This window comes from Diadema antillarum, unplaced genomic scaffold (genome assembly GCF_040938485.1).
Source record: "Diadema antillarum isolate AM-2024a unplaced genomic scaffold, OU_Dant_1.0 seq00001232_RagTag, whole genome shotgun sequence".
In the NCBI taxonomy this organism is placed as follows: domain Eukaryota; kingdom Metazoa; phylum Echinodermata; class Echinoidea; order Diadematoida; family Diadematidae; genus Diadema; species Diadema antillarum.
Window position 1 is genome coordinate 738,695 of NW_027272020.1, and position 23,045 is coordinate 761,739.

General features: G+C 37.9%; 1 protein-coding gene across 1 annotated transcript in view; it reads right to left on the minus strand.

Annotated features, from left to right (window-relative positions):
- Positions 1-1,045: 1,045 nt before the first annotated feature.
- LOC139745064 (DNA primase large subunit-like) overlaps positions 1,046-23,045 on the minus strand; it is a 58,092-nt gene continuing 36,092 nt past the window's right edge. Inside the window, exon 12 of the mRNA XM_071655477.1 lies at positions 1,046-1,239. Within this exon, the coding sequence (XP_071511578.1) occupies positions 1,046-1,239 (194 nt within the window). The remainder of the gene's footprint in view (positions 1,240-23,045) is intronic.

The window sequence follows — 23,045 nt, forward strand, 5'->3', positions numbered from 1 at the left end:
ATATTCCTAAGGTTGCTATGGCGTTTGTCATCCAATACCTCCAAAGATCTCATGACATATCCCATACATACTCTTATACTTCCATTAGGAATTATCCTGCACAAAGTATATGTGGCATTTTAGAGTAGTGGTCCCTTAGGTCCATCAAATTTTGGAGTAAGTTTGTGCAATTCTCAGATTTATTGCATGCACCATTTGCAGGAGAAACACATGAAGATAAGCTATCCTCACTTTATTTACTCTCATCAGACACAAAGAAGAGAGAGAGGAAAAAAAAAAAAAATCCTGCACAAAGTTTCTGAGGTATTTTAGAGTAGTGGTCCCTTAAAGGTCCATCAAATTTAGAAGTCACTTGTTTGACAAGAATTCTCTTATTTACCACACATGTCGTGTACCATCTGCAGGAGGAACACATAAAGATAAGTTATCCTCACTTTATTCACTCTCACCTGACACAAGAAATCCTGCACAGAGCATGTGAGATATTATAGAGTGGTCCCTTACAGGGTCAACAAATTTGGAAAAAAGCTTATCTGACAATAATTATCTGATTTTTTGCACGCACGTGCCAACTGCAGGAGCAACACATGCATACATGTATAAAGATATGATATCCACACTTTTTTCTGTTTAAACCACACACAAAGGAGGAAGAGATATCACATCTTAAAAGCCTTTACTAGGCGCGGTCAGACTGGCAAAAGATCGAGAAGTTTAAGATCGCAAAGTTTGGGCCATTCGTACGCGCGGAAGAAAGATTGCGCCGTCCGATGGTTGGTGATTGTGACGTAACAATGCACATCTGTACATGACAATGGCTTCGCGCTTCGGAGACACCGCCCCGCAAACAGATCGAGAAGTTTCGCGGAAAGTTTCGCGGGAAGTTTGCGGTCACACTGGCAAAACTTCGAGATCTTATAGATAGCGATCTAAACTTCGCGATCTTTTGCCAGTCTGACCACGCCTTTTGGGTGTGGAAGTCTACTCCGATCCTGGCCACACGGGAAGAGCTGGTGGCGCTGTGAATTGCCGTCTTCAGTTCTTATTAGGCAGAAGCCTCCGTCAGTGCCTTCTCCAGTGCCTCGGCGCCTCCTCGAACGAGATATCCATTCTCGTCGAACTCCGCCTCGGGGTCCGTCTTCACCGTCGCCTGCGATGACTGCGACGGGGGGTTGCGAGGCGCTGCGACGACGAGTAGCGCATCGTAGGTCTTCGACCCGGCCGGGGTCGATGAGAACCCTGGTATTTCGTACAGAAAAATAGAGATAAACAGAAATTGCATTCACATAAAGTTACAGAATGATACAAGGAGGGATTTCTGCTTGGTCCCACACAGATACAGATGTATGCAGTTATATATGTATGTTGATAGATGTACAAAGAACTAATATGATTATTTACTCAGTAAAATCTGTTAATAATAATATTTAAAAAAAAAAACGCACGCAGATAACACACTGAAACACATTCAAAATTTATTTACATTTACACACAATTCAATCTCAATAAAAATGGCATCAAAACAACATCTCTAATAGAGAAATGCATGGAGATTTGCAGAGAAGAGAAATTTAGATACATGTAAAAATTAAATCCATACAGCTGAAGTGAGAAGGGGTATACGGTTTTAAAGTTCGAACATAGTATCCGCCGCTAGTGCAAGGAGGTAGGCTGCCTACGTAGGCGCCTACGTAGGCACCTACTACTCGCTGGCTAGGCGAGCCTCGTCGTACCTCCATGGTACAATCGTGATCTAAAACGTTTCACGTTTTGAACACGCACAAGTTTTACGAGAACCATATTAAATTCGCGATCCAACTATATCATGATTCGCGAAATTCGCGAAAAATTAAACCCTCGCTAAAATAACAGCTTATACAGTAAACGCGCATTCATTTCACTGTAAAGACTGACGGGTGAATTGACTCTGAAGGATGCACGAGGCTTTTGAGAGTAACGCTTCGCGCCATTCGCCATTACCAACCCGCAACTTCACGGACTTGAATTTGTGGGAAGTCATCTCCGGTTATCTGTCCATTACAAGATTACAACCTCAATTAAAGCCTCGAACAAAGAAAGCGTGACACGTGCATCAATTAGCTCCATTTATCCAGGTGACACACATGCAGCAAAAAAACCATTCACACACGCACGTAGGCGTACACACACTGCCATGTTGCTACAACACACACAAAGGGGGACTGTATCAAATTCAAATGAAACTACATTGAGCTTGAAAACTCAACATTACAAAATTTAAGATTGTAATGCATACAAGATGGCTCTATATGACTGGCGGTTTAGCTAAAGAACATTCTTAAAAGATATAAAAACCTTACCCTAAAATGATATGAGAAATAATCGGAACAGGTCTCCTCGTGATATAATATTCTTTTTTCTTTTTTTTTTAAAACTAGGTTCTATCAAAGGGCTAATCAAAACTTTGTCTATTTTACCTTACTCTTTACATAAACAAATGAAAAACAAATGAACAAAACAATAAAACAAATCGGTCAAAATTTTAATTTAAATCGAGTTATAAAGTATAAAAGCAGAAATTAGATATATTGTACTAGATAATTTATGCGAGTACAGAAATTTCATTGCTACAGATAGAGCTGAACAAACGAAGTGATGTTTGAGGAAAGTTGGTCGATCCAGCTTGTCTATTAACATTTCCTAAAATTTCACGGATGTGTATTTCTGCATTTACAGAATCCACATAATATTTCGGGTTAAATCCTCTTTAAAAATTGTCTATCATATGTACGCATGAAGAAGGTCTATATGAAAAAAATTTGGAAGCCGGCCCACACACCTCGCACTGCTATATATCATAAGCCCCTATCTGTGAAGGCTATGAGCCATTTTAAACCTTTCAATGATAATCCAAAATTAATATGAAATGATGCTCTGCTTGGCGTTTCAGGGAACTATCCTCCTTATTTTCGACCCCCTCCTCCATTAATCACACACTCTCACTGGTCCACGAACATGTTATACTTATCTCATAAATATATACTAATAGGAAGAAGAATGGAACCCCAGAAATTCCCGTTTCGTTGAAATAAGTAATTCGTCATTAGGAAACAAGTTTGTTTTCTCGTGTTACAGGTCTATAAAGTAGTTGGTTATGGACGCCATTCAAACATGGCAATAGACGTATTCTGAAAGTCAATCAACAATTCGATAGAACGATCGTGCATTGAACTTATTTCTCCGGCAGAAAGAAAAAAAAATCGTCCCACTGCACTTTTTCACAGCAATCGTGTTTTTTTTTTTCCCAAAGTGATCACCGAAGTCGTATATTTTTTTTTTACTCCGAAAAGCATTATAATTCAAACTATAGCATTAGTTAATGAAAGCAAGAGAATATTACTCAGAGGGGTGAAGGTTGAGGTGTGAATTCATTTGTATAAGAGGAAGACAAATTGAAGAAAATTTACACCTCGTAGCGTTAGCTGTTTTGTAGTCAAAAACATTAATGATAATATCGTCGCTTTCTTCCTCACTCTAAAGAGAGAGAGAGAGAGAGAGAGAGAGAGGGAGACGGGAAACCACTCTTGCTTGCCTTCATTACTCTGACAACACTGGAGAGAATTAAATAACGAATATATTCATCTGAGTTGTTAAACTATGACGGTTGCTATAAATTGTGATATATGAAACATTAGCACACATCAAGTATCCGGACGGCAGAAAATATGATACATGATACAGACCTGCTAAACCGTTAATACTTCCCCTATCAAGAATTACGTTTTTGATACCTCGGCAGAAGAAGAATCGGTATATTAGTACACTCTAACCAGGCTGAAAACTTAAGATGATGAAAACTCTGCACACAGCATAGTATCTCGTGAAGGGTAAAGTTACTCGACTTTAATATGTTGTCAAACGACAGGAATATCCATGGAGATTTTATAGGGCTGGTGAACGGAGATGAAGATTAGGCTTTTAACTTTTTGCGAGATACCAAGAAACCACGTATGAAATAATTCAGAGCATACCATTCTAAGAGGAATTCAAAGTTTATTAGATGAAAATCGGTTTTGGAATGGCTGAGACATCCAAAAAGAAGAAGAAGAAGAAGAAGAAGAAGAAGACGAAGAAGCAAAACATAGCAATCCTAATAAAAGGTGGGTCGAACCTTTTATTAGGATTGCTCTGTTTTGGTTATCTCAGCCATTTCTAAACCAATTTTCATCAAATAAACGTTGAATCCCTCTTGGAATTACATGCTCTTTCATTGCATATTTCATAAGAGGTTTCTCATTACTCTCATCAAAAAATATTGAAACCTGAAGTTAGGCCTCAACCAAAACTATGATGTCATCCCTTTAAGATGAACCAATAAATCTTTCAATTGCTGATTCTCAAGCACTATACATGTAGCTTTGTAAAATACATTAGTTTGCAGTTAGGCCTATAATCAGCGTATCATACGATATTGTTCACTCGAAAGCATAGCAATTAATCAAGCAACAAGGGATTTCGTGTCTTGATGTCGAGGAACAGCATACGAGGAATCACCTTTTGACATTGTCTAAACTAGACTCAACACCCCCCCCCCCCCCCAACACACACACAATACTAGTACACGTATACGAACTGAGTACCGGGTAAGTAAAGTTGGTGAATTTTAACAGAAAACCGGACTACATGGCGGAATCGACAATAATTATGTTGTGACATGTGAATATCTTAAATTCATGTTATTTTTCCCCCTTTTTGCTAAATTTTACAATTGTGCAAGCAGCAGACTACTAGTACTCCTCCCAGCTGGCATCATGAAAAAGAAACGTAGGCCTACATGTATGTATTTAGTAATGTTTAATAGCGTCACACAATCCACTCCCATGGTCAACCAAGAAAGCATTCGATCTCGCGTCGTCCGTGAACCTGACGTACGTGACGACGGAACGGTCAACTTGTGACTTCCAGGAAAGAAAATTGGTTAATCAAATCGGATTCGTCCATTCAGAACACTATTCGTGCCTTTGACAAGTGAAAGAAATTTCAATCACTTGTATACAGCACCCGGTCTGTGTATTCACTTTTGGGGCATCATGACTGCTTTACTTGTCACTTGCAACCTTTGTCAGTCACGGAATTTCGGTTTCGTTTGTGGATGAATGTGGTGAATTCTTTCCTTCCACATTTTATCCAGCTCCACACCCCTTTTCCAAGATCGTCATCGCAGAATCAGATATTGAAAATGGAACAGACCAATCTACGCGACTTCCACCTGAAAAAAAAAAAAAAAAAAAAAAAAAAAACCGCAACGAACAATATATCTATCAACAGCAATGCAATGCAATATGACGATAACCCGCACACAGCTTCCGGTGTTGGGTGACTGATAACACGCACGAAATCAGGAAGGGAAAAGTGACAAAGGTGAGAGGAACGAGGAGATCAAAATTACCCTACAAAACGGTTGTAAAGACCCCACGGTCGACACTTAACTTTAAAGTCGTGTTTTGATTTGAGCCGAATCAGTCGCATATGCCGCATCGAGCCGCGGCTATAATACGTTTAGTATGTCATCGCCACAAAATCTTACGGTAGCGTGCCGAATTACGAGCAGGTAAACGTTCAAAGGATGCGTGACTTCCACAGTGTGGTGGTACGGTACATAAACGTTTTCCATCGCATGGTAACCACACTACCGGTCCTGAGAAGATCCGAGATTCCATACTAAACCAACGGTATTGTCGTCGTTCGCGTTCGAAGGTCGAATAACTCTTCACAGCACGGAGAAAAGGTCTCTCGATAGTATAGGAATCATCACTGATGCCGGCTATCTCATTTTTCGCTTTTTACGCGGTGAGTTCATATCACACTAGGTTCTAGTCCAACTCGTAGATCCAACTAAAGCAAGAATCGGTTCGGGTCATATGCTTTCTAAGTTTCTGGCCTAGACAGATGACAGTGCCTTTGACACAATGCAATGACCGCCTCCACGAATTCTCACGGGCATTGACAAGTGCCATGTCAGCCCTACTATTGTAGCATAGCAGGGACCTACACATTCTTTACATGTAGGCCTAGTTAGTTTACACGTAGCTGGTGATATTGCCAAAAAGGCATTTTGTAATGTAAACACTGCCTAGTTGTGGGCATGGGGCTAACTCATATGCATGTGGGCTGACATCTAAATTAACTTCTTAGACAGAAAGATCCGTCTGTCCGGAGGAGTCTTTTTAAAATTTTTTGACGTTATCGCTCTCCTCCATAGACGGATCCGTGAAGCCAGACGCAGTCTCCACGGAACATTTCCCCGACGACCAGATACAGACCGATCTTTCGGTCGACTAATTTCGAAGCCTGTTTCTGATAAAATGAGATGCTTACAGTGTACATTTATTTCAACTCAGGGCACATGTGCTATCCCTAATTCCCCTCTCTACTGACTCTTGGCCTATAATTAAGATTTGCTTCACTCTAACTCTCTATAAAGAGACCAATAATACAGTAGAGTAAAGTAGGGCCTACACTGTATTAAATTGTCCACAACACTTCATAATACCACCAGTATCGGTTGGAGTGATTCTTTGTCATAGTCAGTTATCAGCAAGTGCAAAAGGCCACATAACGTAAAATATTTTCAATTGTAACTACAGATGTAGGACTCGAGGAGTGGCTGAAAATGGAGCTGAAATGTGATCTTTTAAGTGCCTTGCTTCTATTTGGATTAACACTTGCAGGAAGTTTGCAGTTTGTGACTACTGTCTGTGTGAAACTAATGACCAAATAATTGGCAATTTAAGTAAAACATCACACTATATTAAACGATCACAGGCTACCGAGTGCCAACAACATGTGCTCTGAACTGCAAAAGGTTTTTGTCAATATCATGCTCTAGCTGGGCTACAAAGCGAACTGCAACCACATTCCTTGAATTGTACAGGGCATTATTCGGCCGGTCATCATCGACCAAAGGCGTTTCTCAATCGACAGTCGAGCTTTGCCTGATTCTTGGTGTGTGTTTGCAGTCTGAATGGATTTACCACATGTAGGCCTACTTTTAATGTGTGTTTGGAAAAGGTGGAGCTGAGCTTTTGACCTGGTAATGGTATTTGTAACAACTTCCACCATGCATGGTGCAGACAAAATTGTACACATACAGTGTAATATTTTGATGACTCTTAACCCATTGAGGACTAGTCCTGAGTATACTTGGGCAGGTGTCTATGGGAAATGCGTGTTGAAGCAAAATCAGTCTGTCCTCAATGAGCTCAAAGGGTTAAGGTTTACACGTAGTATTACAATGTACAAATGTATGTGCTGAACATACACTGTACAGTGTAACATTCATTTCAGCTGTAGCTCGAACCCTGATGTATAATAAAATCACTGAAAATGTGTACAAGTGTAAATGTGTGAGTGCAAATTACTGCAGTCAAGTTATGGCATTTTTTTTTTTTTTTGGGGGGGGGGGGGGGGGGGATTGTGGTTGGTGGCCAGTTTTCAAGGATATCAACCATGAGTGCATTGTGCCCTTACAGGCTGACATTTGACATTTGGTCTTTTTTTTTTGGGGGGGGGGGAGGGGTTTTATGATACAGATGAATCCCGATGAGTAACAGAATTTTTGTACATCCTTTTCATGGAACAAGTTGATAAGCTATTAACTTTGAGGTGTGTATTGCATTATTTCATGGAAAAACACAACAACAGTGTAACCCGAAAATGTGTATGTGTGCTGCATTGAAGATTTAACTTTTAAATTATTTATTTATCTGTTGTTTTTTTGTTTGTTTTTTTTTTTGGGGGGGGGGGGTGGGGGGTGGGGATTCTTGTTCCTGACTTCTCAAGCACTCCAGCTAGTCTAGATTGTCTGCAAGTACTGTATACAAATTGCATGTGTATGTACAAATGTACACTGTACAACTGTACATTGTATGTGTACTGTACACTGTTTATTTGGCAGTATTCCTATATTTGCATATTTTGCGAGTGTACTAATACTTGCTATTTGTGAAACCAATTTGTGAAAATAATGCCTTCGTAACTTCGTTCACATGAATTGACTTAAATGGGAAATTAGTCTTAAATACCTACACTGTAGATAGCTCTTTAGGGCAATAAAGAGAAGATGAAATAAAAAAAAAAAAAAAAAAACAAGAAAAGTTAATTGTCCCACATGATTAGCTTTAGCGATAAAGCAAGCAACCAGCACATTTAGCAGCCAACTGCATGCCATTTTGCTTGTCTGGCTGTAAACACTGATTGTCCATTGAAGAGTTGGCACGTGAGTCACTCTGTGATCTTGCAGGGAATTTGGCAAGATGTACGTATAGATTAGAGCCATTGATATTACCCTTCATAACACTGAAATGTGTATAATAGTTACTGACAGTTTGCTGCATTAGTCCAGACAAGGAAAAACGAAAGATACTGTTTAGATGACAACTATTCACAGTTATGGAGCACTGCCAACGCTAAGTAGCGACAATTTAAATCGTCACAGCACCTGTGGGCATGCATGCTACAGGGGAGAGCCAGCATTTTTCATATTGCTGGTAGTTCAAATGCTTGCTCAATATGAAACAGGTCTACATCTCACAGACTCTTAAAATCTAATGGCAAGTCATGAGTTTGATTTCATTGTCTGTAATCACTTCCAACATTTTGATACATGCTGTGAACCAAGTGTGAGATGATGTCTTTCTAATTAGTGCGCACTATCAATGTAAATATATGCTGTTATCATACGTGTTGAGGAAAGCACTGAACTTAATCAACATTCATGTTGTATGTCTTGAAATTTGGAAGAAAAATTCATGATGAAATAATACTTTAAGAGAGCTGGCATGAGTGATGAAATTCGTGGAACTACACAGTGTACCGTCAGTTGCTTCATAAGGTTTGTTTTCACCTCTTCAACATACCAATACTGTTCTGTAGATTTCTTCAGTTTGATTTGTGGACAACCCAAAGAAGGAATCAGGAAAGTTTACAGAATGGGCTGTTGTACCAATACGCAAGCTTTGCCTCCATTCAGGAAGTACCCTGTGTTGCAGAATGATAAGAGCAGCACTGTTCGTTGCTCATTTCTCTGGTGTATTACTGTGGTATTTGGCCACTCATGTACTTTAGGGGAGTACATGAATCAAGTTGTGGTACTGTATGACATTCAAAGTACTTGAAAGATGTGTTTGATACAATGCATTATATGTGACATTGTAAACCTCAAGTCATTTGCAAGTCTTGCATCCAGTTTACATCATGTACTTGTATCCCAGATACTGAATATCAATATACTGTATATGCACATAATGTTTTGATGTATACGCATGTACAGAAACTTTTCCAAGGATTAAACATTTTGATGACTTAATCTCTACAGTGTAGATTACTTTTCCCCTGTTTTACGGGACATTACCATTAGACTCACTTGCCCAAAGCTCTGCTGTGACGTTGTACGAATGCTGTAAATCAAGTATACATGCTTTGGGTGTCCCTTTTTGGTGCAAATTTAGCTTTTGATCCTGTCATGATCCCATGATTCCTATAGACACCTGCCCGGGTATACTCGACGCTCATCCTCAACGGGTTAAAGAGATGGTATAGTATTGGTTGAGATTCATGAGGATTCAGCATTTTACTTTTTGAGAGATACTAAGAAACCTGTATGTGAAATATCAAAGAGCATACAATTCTAGGAGGAATTATCCAGCCCTTGATGAAAATCGGTTTTGAAATGGCTGAGATACAAGCGTATCAAAAAACAAAGTAAAACAAAGCGATCCTATTGAATAGAAGATGGGTCCCACCTTACATTAGGATCGCTTTGGTTTGGATATCTCAGCCATTTCAAAATCAATTTTCATCAAAGAAACTCTTCACCGGAATTCCTCGTAGAATGTTATGCTCTTTCATATTTCATTAGAGATTTTTCATTATCTAAAAAAAATTGTTGTCAAAAAACATTGGAAACCTGAAGTCCCATGTCAACCAAAACTATACCATCCCTTTACTGAAGTCCTTGGGAATGGCAGTTTTCTTTTGCTACATCTGAAAGGCATTTTGCACCATAATAGACTTAATAATTTTGGAACCTTAATTTTTACTTCACCATCACAAAATTTTGTTATAACCCTGTATCAAAAAAGTGTGGATAATGAGAGTATCCTGAGCAGTATTACTGTAAGAAGAGATTTAGTAGCATTTCACAGTTTGTTTTCAAACTGTATATTAAAAAAGAAATAACAGGACTTCTTTCAAAATAATCCTAGAAAAGCTACTGAAGCAGACGTGTCATGTTTTGTCCTAAGAATTGGAAATAACCAACTAGTGTATGTGGATGTGCTCAAGATTTACAGTACACGTACATGTACTTCACATTAATGGCACTGTACTGTGACTGATCTGAACACCTGTGAAATTTGGCACTGGCTGTTGCTAATATTGAAGTTTGTTTTAGCTGTGGGTTCTCTGGCAAAACCATGCCAAATTCCTTCAGTATGTACGTAAAAGGCTAGAAAATAATCAAGTCTGCATTTTCCTGGAATCACAGTGCATCATGTAGTTTGTTAAAGTACATGTTGCTACCCGATGTGTTTAACATCACCCATGCAAGTGCCGTGAAAGGTTTGTATGCACTTTTGGCAATGTTTGGTGTCGGCTATAATGTGTGTGACATGGCAAGACCTGAGAAAGTACAATGCTCACATTAATCAATTATGCAGTCCTCGTCAAAATGCAACTGTTGCACCGTGGGTCAGGTCACGTGTATACATGGATGCTAAGAAACGTGTGCCACAGCCACAGGAATACATGTCATCGCCCGCCGAAGTACACCTGCACCCAAACTGTGGAAGCCCAGAGGCCATTTCCTCCCCGCATTTGATTTCCATATATCCTCTGACAGATGCTTTTAGCTTTTAGTGACGGACAAAAGGAATGAGTATAAATAGAAATAACTTCCACAAAAAATATGTGCAATGGCATAGACTGAATTGAGAACAATGCAGGCAGAATCCTGGTGCTGCTGAAAGTCTAATGAGCTGCGGCTTTGTAACATTTATGCTCAGAGTAATGGCAGGGGTAAGTTGAGGGAGAAGAATGCACTTTGTAAGTGCGAAGTGCGATGATTCCTTGGGCCAATATTCTTTGTTATTGGAAGCAACATCAATTCAAATGCACAGTGTTTCAAACACAGATAGAGTCAGGTGAAAGTGGAGTACATTGTTGTGTGGAAAAATCACAGAAATTATGCAAAACAAAGAAACTGATAATTGTGCCCTTGGATGTAGATTGTATGTTCTTTCCCCAAGGTGTGTGTGAATGGACCTAAGATGTACAGCTGCACAGGGCCCCAAAGTATTGGTCATTCCAGTCAAGGTACAGTCGTGTACCTGTATTTGGCATCAGGACCATAAAAGGGAGTCTTTAAAAAATACAGTGCATCTAGACAAGCATAATTTGGCGGGTATCGTGAGACAAAATTACCTGGTATACATGTATCACATTCAAGTGGGGCTCCTACTTCAGGAGTGGCCTATGTATGTTGACCTACATTGTACTGGTATGCAAGTCAGCACTCACAAAAACAACAACAAAAACCAATCTGTATACTATGTTCCATAGAGAGCCTACTAGTACTACCAATAGTGAGACATACATTGTACATTGTATGCTTCATTGCCCAGAGAGGAATGGCAAGTGATGAATGTTGCTGTTTTTACCACTTTTATTCTTTGCAAATATAGAAAATTGTAATTTTCATTTTGCAAAACAACTTTCGCAGTTTAGATCTCCTGTACTCGGGGAATATCATATCATGGTACCTACATTATGTGCGTACTGTATGACTGAATGTCATGACATACATTATGTACATTGTACATTATGCACTTGAACCCTGTACTGATAACTTGAGTAAATACATACATGTAAGTGTGCATTTTATAACCCGAGTTCACACAAACTTTGATTGATGATGTACAGTACCTGCACATGTTCTTTTATTCATTTCATTCTTCTTCATCTTTTGTTTTTCTGTATTCTGTTTACCAGTATGAGGTGTAAACAAAGCACATATAGACGTGTGTAGCACATAATTTTGTCACATTTGAACAGAATTCCCACTCTAGCAGGTCCCGAATATTGGGAGTGCACTGTATTCAGCGCTAAAATGACTTGCCCAGTTGCATGATCTGCACAAGTCATTTCGGTATGGGAGGGAAAAAAGGTGCTTAATATCAACAAAGATACGTGTATACGTGTACTTGCCCCTCTAGGCCACTTACATTTTCAGTCACTACAACACACCCAGTACACATAGAGAAAACATGCCAATTCCTATTAATTGTAATTATTTTTTTTTTTTTGGGTGCGACAAGGAAACATAACATTTGAACACAAAATGAGTCATATTTTGGAGATGTGCCAGACATACAGACAATAAAGAGTGGAGCGCATTCAGCCTACAATGTACATTGTACAAACCTATTTGCCAAATCAAGTGTAGGAAATGAAGCAGTGATGAGGTCTAATCAAAGGTAGTATTATGTGTTTGCCCATGAACATTTTATTGTCTAAATAGTGTCCAGTGTTGCTACATGTGCCTGCCAGGTGTAGATGTTCAGTTGATCAGTGTGTTGATGTTCAATCAGGGGGTGAGTGGTTCCCTCAATGGAACAAAACTTAAAGGGACAAGTTCACCTTCATAAACATAAGGATTGAGAAACTGTAGCAATATTAGTAGAACACATCTTTGAAAGTTTGAGGAAAATCGGACAATCCGTTCAAAAGTTATGAATTTTTGAAGTTTTTGTGCAGTAACCGCTGGATGAGAAGACTACTGCAGTGTACGATGTCACATGCGTACATACAACAATGTAAGGAAAATATAAAGAGAATTTCACAAAACTTCATCTTTTGAAAAAAATACACATTCCCTTGACTCGTTACCGACATATGTCATGGGTAATATTATTCCCCCTACCTTTAGAAAGAGGCAAGTACATGTAAAATGCTCTTTTATTATGCGAAAAAAAATGAAAATATGTTGAATTTTCTTTACATTTTCTTTATACTGTTGTACTCATATGACATCACAAGCTGTAGTAGTCTCCTCCTCCAGCAGTTCAAACACAAAAATTTTAAAAATTCATAACTTTTGCATCGATCGTCCAATTTTCCTCAAACTTTCACTGATGTGTTCTGCTAATATTGCTGCATTTTCTCAATCCTTATGTTTATGAAGGTGAACTTGTCCTTTAAGGATTATCAAGGAAAAGAGACAGCCTTTTGAATAGTGTATTGATGTCAAAGTTACAATTGTAGTTTGTCTTTCTCTGAATGGGTTGAACACCAATGCTGTAATGTCTATAGTTACATGTATAATGTGTCTTGCAGAAAAGAAGAAAAAAAAATCATAAATCATACATAATTGTCACAACATAATAGTGGCAAAAGTCACTAGTTTTCTGAAGTCTGGTCAGGCCCAAGATGTGTCATTCTGTTTATTTTCAAGCATCTACTGTACTGTAGTACTGAAATCATTTTAAATGAAAACTTTCTCGTGACTTAAAGTTGATAACTGGTAGCCAGATACCAGTACTTCAGTTTTATTGCACACATGTACAAGGTTGTCTATGTGAACTTCCTTTGTAAACCCCACCCATAGAATGGGAATTCAATATTGACATGGAATTTTTCTTCACTTTGCTGGCTTTGGCAGTTTCCTTCAGATACCCAGGGATCATAATTGATTTTCCAAACCCTGTCTGTGTTCAAAAGAAGAAAAAAAAAAAAAAGGATTTTTTTTTTTTTCCAGGACTGATCCCAGGTGATCTAGGGATTATGCTGTGTAAGGAGATTTCCTGATTCATTGTTATACATTTTCTTTTCAAGAGGGAATATTGGAGTAAACATAAAGTATTAAAAGCATTGTCTGTATGGTGACATCCATTGTTTAAACATAGCGCAGTTTGTAATCAGGCAGTAATGAATGGTTTTTATAGTAAAGGGAAACCAAATTAGCATTGTACATCAGGCTCATATGCGGGGTACTGCTTCTAATGAGGCAAATCTGGCAGTCTTGATTTTCCATTTCTCTGCATTGTATTTACAGGTTTACGAGATATCAGTTATAAGGAGGTAAAATGGTGGACCTGGAGACCTTGTTAAATAATGGGGATTCCCTGAAGCTGAAAATTGTGCATAGTAGGTGCACAAATTAAAAATTTGAGTTTGCATTCCAAAGAGAGAAAAACCCTGCTGAACCGCAGGCAAAATGTACACTTTGGAAGTTTAGGTTGCATTTCAACGTGATCTTCGCAGTAGAAAATGAGCAATGGTGCCATACAAGATTAATCTACAATATGATTTTTATGAGGATATTTTACCATACAACACTGCAGATATCTTTCATTGTCGCTGTCACTTTCTGTCAAAGTATCCCACAGCAAAATCATTAAGTAAAGGAGAGAAATGTGTTACTTGTATTGGTATAACTTCAAGCCCACTTCCAAGGTATGCTTACTTTTTATTTGAATGCTGAACATGATTGGCGATGAGCTTGGCTTATTACAGTAAACAAAGTAATGGGTCTAAGACAACACCCCACACAAAAATACATGAAAATGCTGTTCACAGTTTCATCAAGGAGTTATCAGGTAACTCTTTGGTTTCATGATACAGTTTACAATTTCACAAGACATGGGAACCCTCAGACAAGACAGAGGAAAGTTCAGGAATGCCAATTCAAGTCTGATTTTTGCATTCATGTGCCAACTTTATCACCTTTGATTTCTTGCCATAAGAGGTCTTGCCAAAGAGAGACATTTGATATAATGTATGCCCATAAAGCTATGAGCAAATTGATCTTTAATCATAGTCAAATCAATCAGTCTGAAAAAAAAAATCTTGCTTTGATTTTAAAGAGAGAGTATGACCTTATAGATATCTGTAGATCATGGTAAGTTTGAGAAATCTCAAACTACTTTATGAACTTTGAATATCATGGGAGTGGAACACATGGACAGACTTTAATCGATCCCCCCCCCCCCCCCCCCCCCCCCCGAATGAAGCTCATTCAACTTTGGGGGGAAATGGGTCAGAAAAAATGCAGAATAATCAAAGGCATAATATAAAGCTACATTTTATATGTGCATGGCTCCAATCATGGGTACCCAAAGTGTAACATATGGGGTCAAAAATGGAGTTCTTGAAATGAAACTGATTCTCTCCTTACAATCTTCCTTACACCCTGTATTACTCACACACCAATTTTAAGAGCTGTACCATGGGCAGTGCACATGTAGTCAAACATCAAAACATCAAGTGTCTTGTTCATAACTCCATGTCCATTTCCTATTTTTTTTAATTTTGATTCATTTATGGAAGCAGTTTCAGAAAAACTTCAGTGATATATTAGTTGATAATTGCTATGACTATCATCATATACCAGAAATTCAGGGATTTGCATCTTCATCAAAGCATAGTGACTGAATCCATTATGGACAATAGTTATGAACATAAGATTTTGTGACCTGTGTTGAAGAAATTTAGCAAACATCCCTGAATTGATATCATATCCCCATTAACAACATTTCAATAAACAAAGGCAATGGAGTGGACCAACATATAACACAACTAAAGTTGTAATCATTCTTATTCTTTTTCACTGTAAGAATTTGCTGTTGTCAAAAAAGATTATGTTCATAACTGTTGGACACTACTGATGGTTATTTTAAAGAAACAGATAACTCTTATGCATCAAAACTTACAAGAAACTAGCTAAGACTAAAGAAATAATGACTTAAAATCAAATTAATTTTACAAGATTAATTTTTAGATAAATGTTTTAATTTTATGAAGTTGTCATTTTGTTCATAACTGTTGGACGTGGTGTCCAGGTTATGAACATAAGGAAGAGATGAAAGGAAGTACAATATGTAGTATACAACACATAAAATCATTAGTAGTTTGTGTTTTTATACTGAAAAAGACAGAATAGTTTAGAATTGTTAAGAAATAGCTACATAACTTTGACATTGATATTAAATATAAACTGAATCTTACATTCATAACTCTTTTGTTCATAACCATGTCCACCTTCGTAATTGATGAAAAATTTAAAAAAAAAGATGTACAATGCTTATGTGAAGTAATATTCTTTTATATTTTTATGAAAGCAATCCCTGGTGATACAAAAGTTTAGAAAATGATTTTCCATTACTTCAGAATAGGGCTGTATTATGTTCATAACTGTGGACACTAAAAATTAAAGTAATGTTGCAAGTGATAGTATATTTTTGATATCAGAGTAATGGGGAATAAAAACATTTTTAATTGTTGGACTGTTACTCTGATCTCTTTTGAATGCTATATTACAAAACAGCTATTGCAATATCAACTGCAATTGTGTGGTTTATTTATATATATAAGATGTTTGGTGGACACCAAAAGTTATGAACAAAACCCTCAATATTAATTCATCCATATATTTTTATTTGAAGAGCACATAGCATGCTCTCAGTATAAAAATTTTTGTACTATACTACTTCTTACATTTCATTCATCAAATGCCCAACAAAAGCACAATCCTTCCTTTTAATGATGGGCATGAAATTGTGCTGATTTAAATGTTACGTTTAAAAAGCCAAAAAAATGCATTTTTTAATCTAAAAATGGCTGTAAATACAAAAATATTATCCTAAATAATACGAAACTAGTCTTACAGCTTCCTTAGCTTTATTTTGTTAAATCTTTATCAGAAAATAGCACCTTGGTGCGGTCAGCAAAATTCTATGGATGTTAAAAATATTGCAGGATGAAGGGTACCCATGATCAGAGCCATGCACATATATATATATTTTTTATTTTTTATTTTTTTTTATTTATATATATTTTTTTTTTTTTTTTGGGGGGGTCCTTTCTGTAAGGTAAAAAAAAACAAACATGAAGAACAGGTAGATAATGTTTATAATGGTGTCTTGTGCAATACCAGTAGGACCTAAAAGGAGCATCCCATAAAGATGTTGTATGAATCTAGAAGTGTACGTACATGTACTATTCACTATTTTTTATTTGTCTTATTTTCTGTTCTTCAATGGAGAACTCTTCTGTAATTTGACCTGGATAAGGACCAACAACAAATGGTTAAAATTATGCATCTGTGTCTTTGCACTGTGGATAATGGTGAATGCCAGAGATTTGTTTGAGTTGACATGACAATTGTATACATGCATGTATACATCATATGGCAGATGCTACTAACATATCGGTTTCTTTTACCTTGGGCGATGTTTACGTGAGTTAAAATGAAAAGAGTGACAACTGAATGTATATTTAATATGAACATCCTTCCGAGTTACACCACATCAATTGCTTTACCTTGAGCGCATGTGTTAATGCTGTTACATGCAATCCTTGTAATGGTGCTAAAATGTCGGTAAGCGTTCACAGCAGGGCAATCAGCAGGCGCGATAACTTGCAGCCATGTGGAAATCGCATCAGAAGCATTCAGTTTCGTTTCCTGTTTCACCACATTTGTCAGAATGTGACAAGTTGTAAAAGTTGTGGCTGGCCAGTGCATTTTGTATCTCACACAAACAAAAAGTGTGTACAACTGAGCATGTTTTGAGTTTGCTCCAAGTTTGCATGGTGCTAACTAATGATAAGCATTCAATGTACTGATTTCATCTGGGATCTGGCGCTTGACCTATGATATGAAATGTAGGAAGGCTATTGGCAGAGGGAGTTTATAAGAACTTTTTTGGAAGTGCATACTTTCCATGGACAGTAGTCGCCAAAATGTAACCATTACTAATGTACACTGTACATAGAATACATATTTTGGTGTAAGTTTTATGTACAATGCTTTCCAACTGGCACCGGTCTAACTGGCACCTGTCTGACGGTCCCAGACCGGTCAAAATCACTGTCGGGCCAGCAACTTTTCAGGAACTGCCAAATTTATTAGTCTGACATGACTGTTAAAGAAAAAAAAAATCATTGGGGCCAGTCAAAAAAAAAGAGAGAGAGAGAGAGAAAGAACAGGACCAGTAAATTATAGATTCGGACTAGTTAAAAAAAAAGAAGGAAAATTGGGCATCTCTGTTTAATAGTCAAACATGTTCAAGGCTTGCAATGTATCTCAAAATGTTATTCTATCTGTACATTGGACAGCATAATGTATACCATTCATTTAACTGGAAGTAATAGCGCCAGGAAAACCCAAATGTAATGTAATTTTCCCTGAGCAGATGTCTAGATCCAGGTTTTAAAAGGATCGTGACACAAGCATATTCAACTAAAAACATTTGTGTCCTAAAGAATAGTCAGATGAAATATTACATTCTATTCTCAGAAATGTTCCATTGTCTAAATTTGTCGGTTGTGACAAGGGGAATTGGATGTCTCAGCTGCGTGTCCTGTTACAGTATGTTCCAAACAGTTATGTGATTTTTTTTTAAATGTTACAATGTAGTAAAGTATCATGCCCCCAAATTATCATTAAATATCTACATAAAATAATATGTACTTTATTTGTTTGGCTGTAACAAACTTGATATTCAAAGAAAAGAAACTGTGGCTTAAATTACCAGACCCAAGGACTTTACTATAATGGGAGTTGCCTGTACTGTCATTTGCAAACTGCATTTACACACTTACTGCTCTATCTGGTTTTATGATAACTTGTAAACTGAAGACGCCGCATCACACGCACATATAGAGCTGGTTTTATAGTACCTTGTAACTGAAGGAAATGCATTACATGCACACAAATTTTTGCGTGCATGAAATTTTCATGAATTTCGTGAGGAACCAAGATTTACAGAATTAAAATTCACGCAAGTTCTTGTCTACTCTACACGTATATGCATCACTTAAATGCCAGCGACAATTCACAAAATTTCATACAGTGAAGGAGGCTGTATTATGTGGGCTTGTATTCACGAAAATTTCATGAGCACTGAATGCAAAGAAGGCTGTCGGCTCCAATTCGCAAAAAAAAAAAAAAAAAAAATATCCATACTGCCATTACTTCTGGTTTTGCGGTGATAAATGCTGGTGGACCACAACCTCTGGCCTACTGACTGAAATTCAGGAACACGGGCAAAAGGAAGCGATTATGAACCATAAAGGAAAGGAAGCATAGGCTATCTTTCACATTATCTTTGTCACATGTCTACCCATGGTTTATCTTGTGAGATGTTACATATTTGGCAACTTTTTGATACATATACAATTGTACAGATATAAGTTAACTTACGGTCAATTGTTTTCAGGGATTACATAAAACGACTTTGAAGGTTAAAGGGCAGTTTGAAGTAATTTACACGAATTTCATATTTAATGGAAGAAAATTCAAACAACAGGGCATGTATTTTCAAGTGCAGAGATACAGCAATCTACAGATTTACACCTTCACTTATCAAAAATTAAAGATGGGTCTGAATACTTTGTCAAAACCTCATAAAGTTACTTTTTTCCATAGAGATGAGAAACAGAACTGTTGTATACAAAGTGTTACTGCAAACCTTTCTTTCTCAAAATTATAATCAATTTCACTTGTATTTCAAATGGTTGAGCTCTTTTAACAATGTCTGTTTTGCCTGAAATTTTACGTGTAATTCTCCTTGCACACTAACTTTGTCTTGATTGATTATTCACTTGTGGTGTGGCTTCCACCTGTTCATTGCAAATTGCCCTCCCCCAACAAAGAGGAGCTTAGTCAGAACGAGGACACTTGATTAGTTAAAGTGTAGGCGTGAGTAGCCTTTTGTCAAGGCCCTCTCGCTGTAATGGGCGAGCGAAGCGAGCCCAGCCGAGTGCGCCAGCGCGAGGGCCTTTTGAGATCTGCTTCACACATTATTATTCATGACACGTGAACCCTTCTGGATACTCATTTTATCGGGTTCCGGTCAACCAATGGAATGGCGCGCTCCCCGAATCCTCAGTCTTGGACGTGTTGTCATGTCTGTTCGCATGCATCACTGACCACCCGCAGAGGTCTGCCACAGAACTCTACACACTCTGTGTGTATAGAGTTCTGTGTGGTCTGCGGCGTGCATCCGCTCCATTCAAATCGGGTTCGAGCAGACAGACACGCTGATTGGTCCGACTTTTGCTCCCGAAATCGGGGAGCAAAACTCGGTAATTCAAAGGGCTAACAAAAGGATGCGAAGCAGATCTCAAAAGGCCCTCGCGCAACCCCACTCAGCTGGGCTCTCTCACCATACAGCGAGAGGGCCTTGACAAAAGGCTAAGGCGTGAGCAGCAAGTACAGAGGAAGGCACTATTGCAGGAAGGAAGGACGTTTTTCACTCAGTGACCAGGATACGGGGAATGGGATCGTGGGATTTCTGTCCACCGCAAATACCGCACCGATAGATCTCTTTAATTTTCCAGGTCATGACCAGATATCCACACAACCTGAGACTAGTCTTGAATTTGCGGAAACCAGCCCAGCGCCATTAAGTAGCCGTGTGGTGGCACAAGTTTACAATCTAGAGTATCTTTCATATCTTCCATTGTGTTCCATGCCTCATTAGTGTCAAATCACAGAGGTTGGCGATTGGTTCAGGAGAGACTTAACGTACACAAGATGAATCCACATACTGTATATATACCCACCATTAGAAATAAAATATAGTTAGGATGTGTCCTGTAGCACAGTCTTTCCATTCCTTCGTATCATACAATATTTACACCATGTACATGTACCAGTACACAGAAAACCTTTAAAGATACAAAATTGAAATATATATTCAAAAATTAAAGGTACAATAGGAGTCTTTTTCTACCGATTATCCATCAGTCTTACAATAAACAGTAAAGCGCTCATTTTCATTTCCTGATATACCAGCACGACTCTGACTTGGCAAAAACACATGCAGACGATGGGATCATTTGTATTTCACCATTCAATTCAATATGAAAATCTAGCCAATGAGGAAACATACATCTCTTTCTGTCTGATGTATAGAATAAGATGTGATGAGACCTGTACTTCTAAAGATTTAGGTGCAGAATGTTCCAATTGTTTCCTGAAAGTGAATACATGTACTGCCCCTCCCCAAAAAATTGTGTACAATGTATTCACACCAGTCCTTGGGGTATAATCAGGGAATGTAAAGTTTCAAAAATGCTAGATAACAGCAGTGCGTAACATAAACACATTGGAATCTTTCAGTCATTATAGAGCAAGTGGGTACGGTTGGTCTAGTGGCATTTACATACTGTATGTGTGCTACACAATGTACGTGTCTGTGCATTTGGGACTTCTAAAGTTCAACTTAAATACCATCACATGTGGAGGCTCAAAAAGAAAAGGTTGGACAAGTTTTGGTGCGCCTTTCTGTATTTACCTTAAAGGATGGTTTCAAAGAATACCAGTCTCGGAGCACTGCTCCTGGTGTTAATACTAACTTTATATAGTGCTGAAAACATGGCAAACATTTGTTTGCTTTGTGAAGACAAAGACTGACCAATGATACATTACAGGGGATGCTCTTTGCTGACTGTGCATGTTTCGTCAGTCTGACAGTGATATTCAGTATTACTGAGCAAGTTTTGTGATGACTTCTTGGAAAAAGCTGGTTTGTGATTGAAGGAAGGTGAACCAGAACTTTGCTTGCTTGATTAGAGTTAATTTGAAAGAAAAGAGTTTTAATGATCAAAACAAAAACATGGAGTCTTACGTATTGATGACTATCAAACTCGTTTGCCATATGATAGCTGTGAGTATGTCTAACTTTTTTTCATATACAACAAATGTATCAAGGATGTGATTACCCATAAATGACACCACGCAAATGGGATGGTGAAGATCAAGCGTGTACTGTCAATATTAAGTACAGTATCATGTGGATCAGCATGCAAAGTCTAGCACGAGTGGAACTACAGTATAGGAATTAACCTCTTGTTACAGGTGAAATTGATTTCCCTGCCCTTATTCATCCACACAATGTACATGCAAACACACACACATACAGACTCCCTAGTCCTATACGTCAGTATGTAGTACTGTATACATCAATCAATACACAGGGCAGTTGGGCTATCTGTCATATCCATTAGTAAGGGGGGGGGGGGCAATAATTTCGGATTACGTCAGCAGTGATTGTAATGCTCACGTACATCAGGGAACAACCTGATTGGTCCATCCACCCAGCCATCATTAGGATCTGTCTGAAAATCAATTAATTTATGTTGCATTACCTTTCCATTGTGTACAGGAAGAGATGACGTAAACTGGTGGACATAGTATGTGTTCTTACCTGTGTTTTAATCATGACCTTGCCTTTACTTTTAATTCAGGTTCTTAACACAAAACTTCATAACCCTAAATGCTGTAATACCAATATTATGACATTTTAGAATAGTGTAAACTGTTCACACAAGAAGACTGTGAATGTCCAAGGAGATACAGCTGTAAATAAGATAAGATTGAACATGTATTTACAGTATAAATATTTTAAGTTTATCAGTGCCTTCGTATTGTATTTGAAGACACACAATCCCGTCTTCATGCATGTACTGACCAAAACTCTTTAACTTACAATTGTATGAGAAGTCGGGTAGTCTTTGGCTATAGTCTTTGGCTATGATTGCACATGTATACAATGTACTTGTACTCATATGATAATATTCATCTCCAGCAATAATAAGTTTTTTTTTATACTGATCAGCCCATCATTTTTACAGGGAAAGAAGTGAATTTTACAGATCCCTTTCGGCTGTCCTGTGTTAGATTTGCATTGAGTGTGATATTGTCTATTCTTAGCACACTGAAATGTCTGGTCAGGTGGACAGCAAGTCAGTATTTTAACGATCTGTGACGACCATCATGTGACTAATTTGTTTGGCTACGTACGCACAAAGGATCCTGGTACACTGTTAATTTATGCGATTTGTCTACTGGTTTAATCATCCTGTCCTGCCTGACATTTGGCTTGCCAGATTCTTACTACCTCAATATGCGTCATCATTTGTGAGACATAGAATTGTAGAAAAGGTGTAATTGCATGGATTTACATGTATGACATCCCATGCTCAAAAAGAGACAAAATCATTGT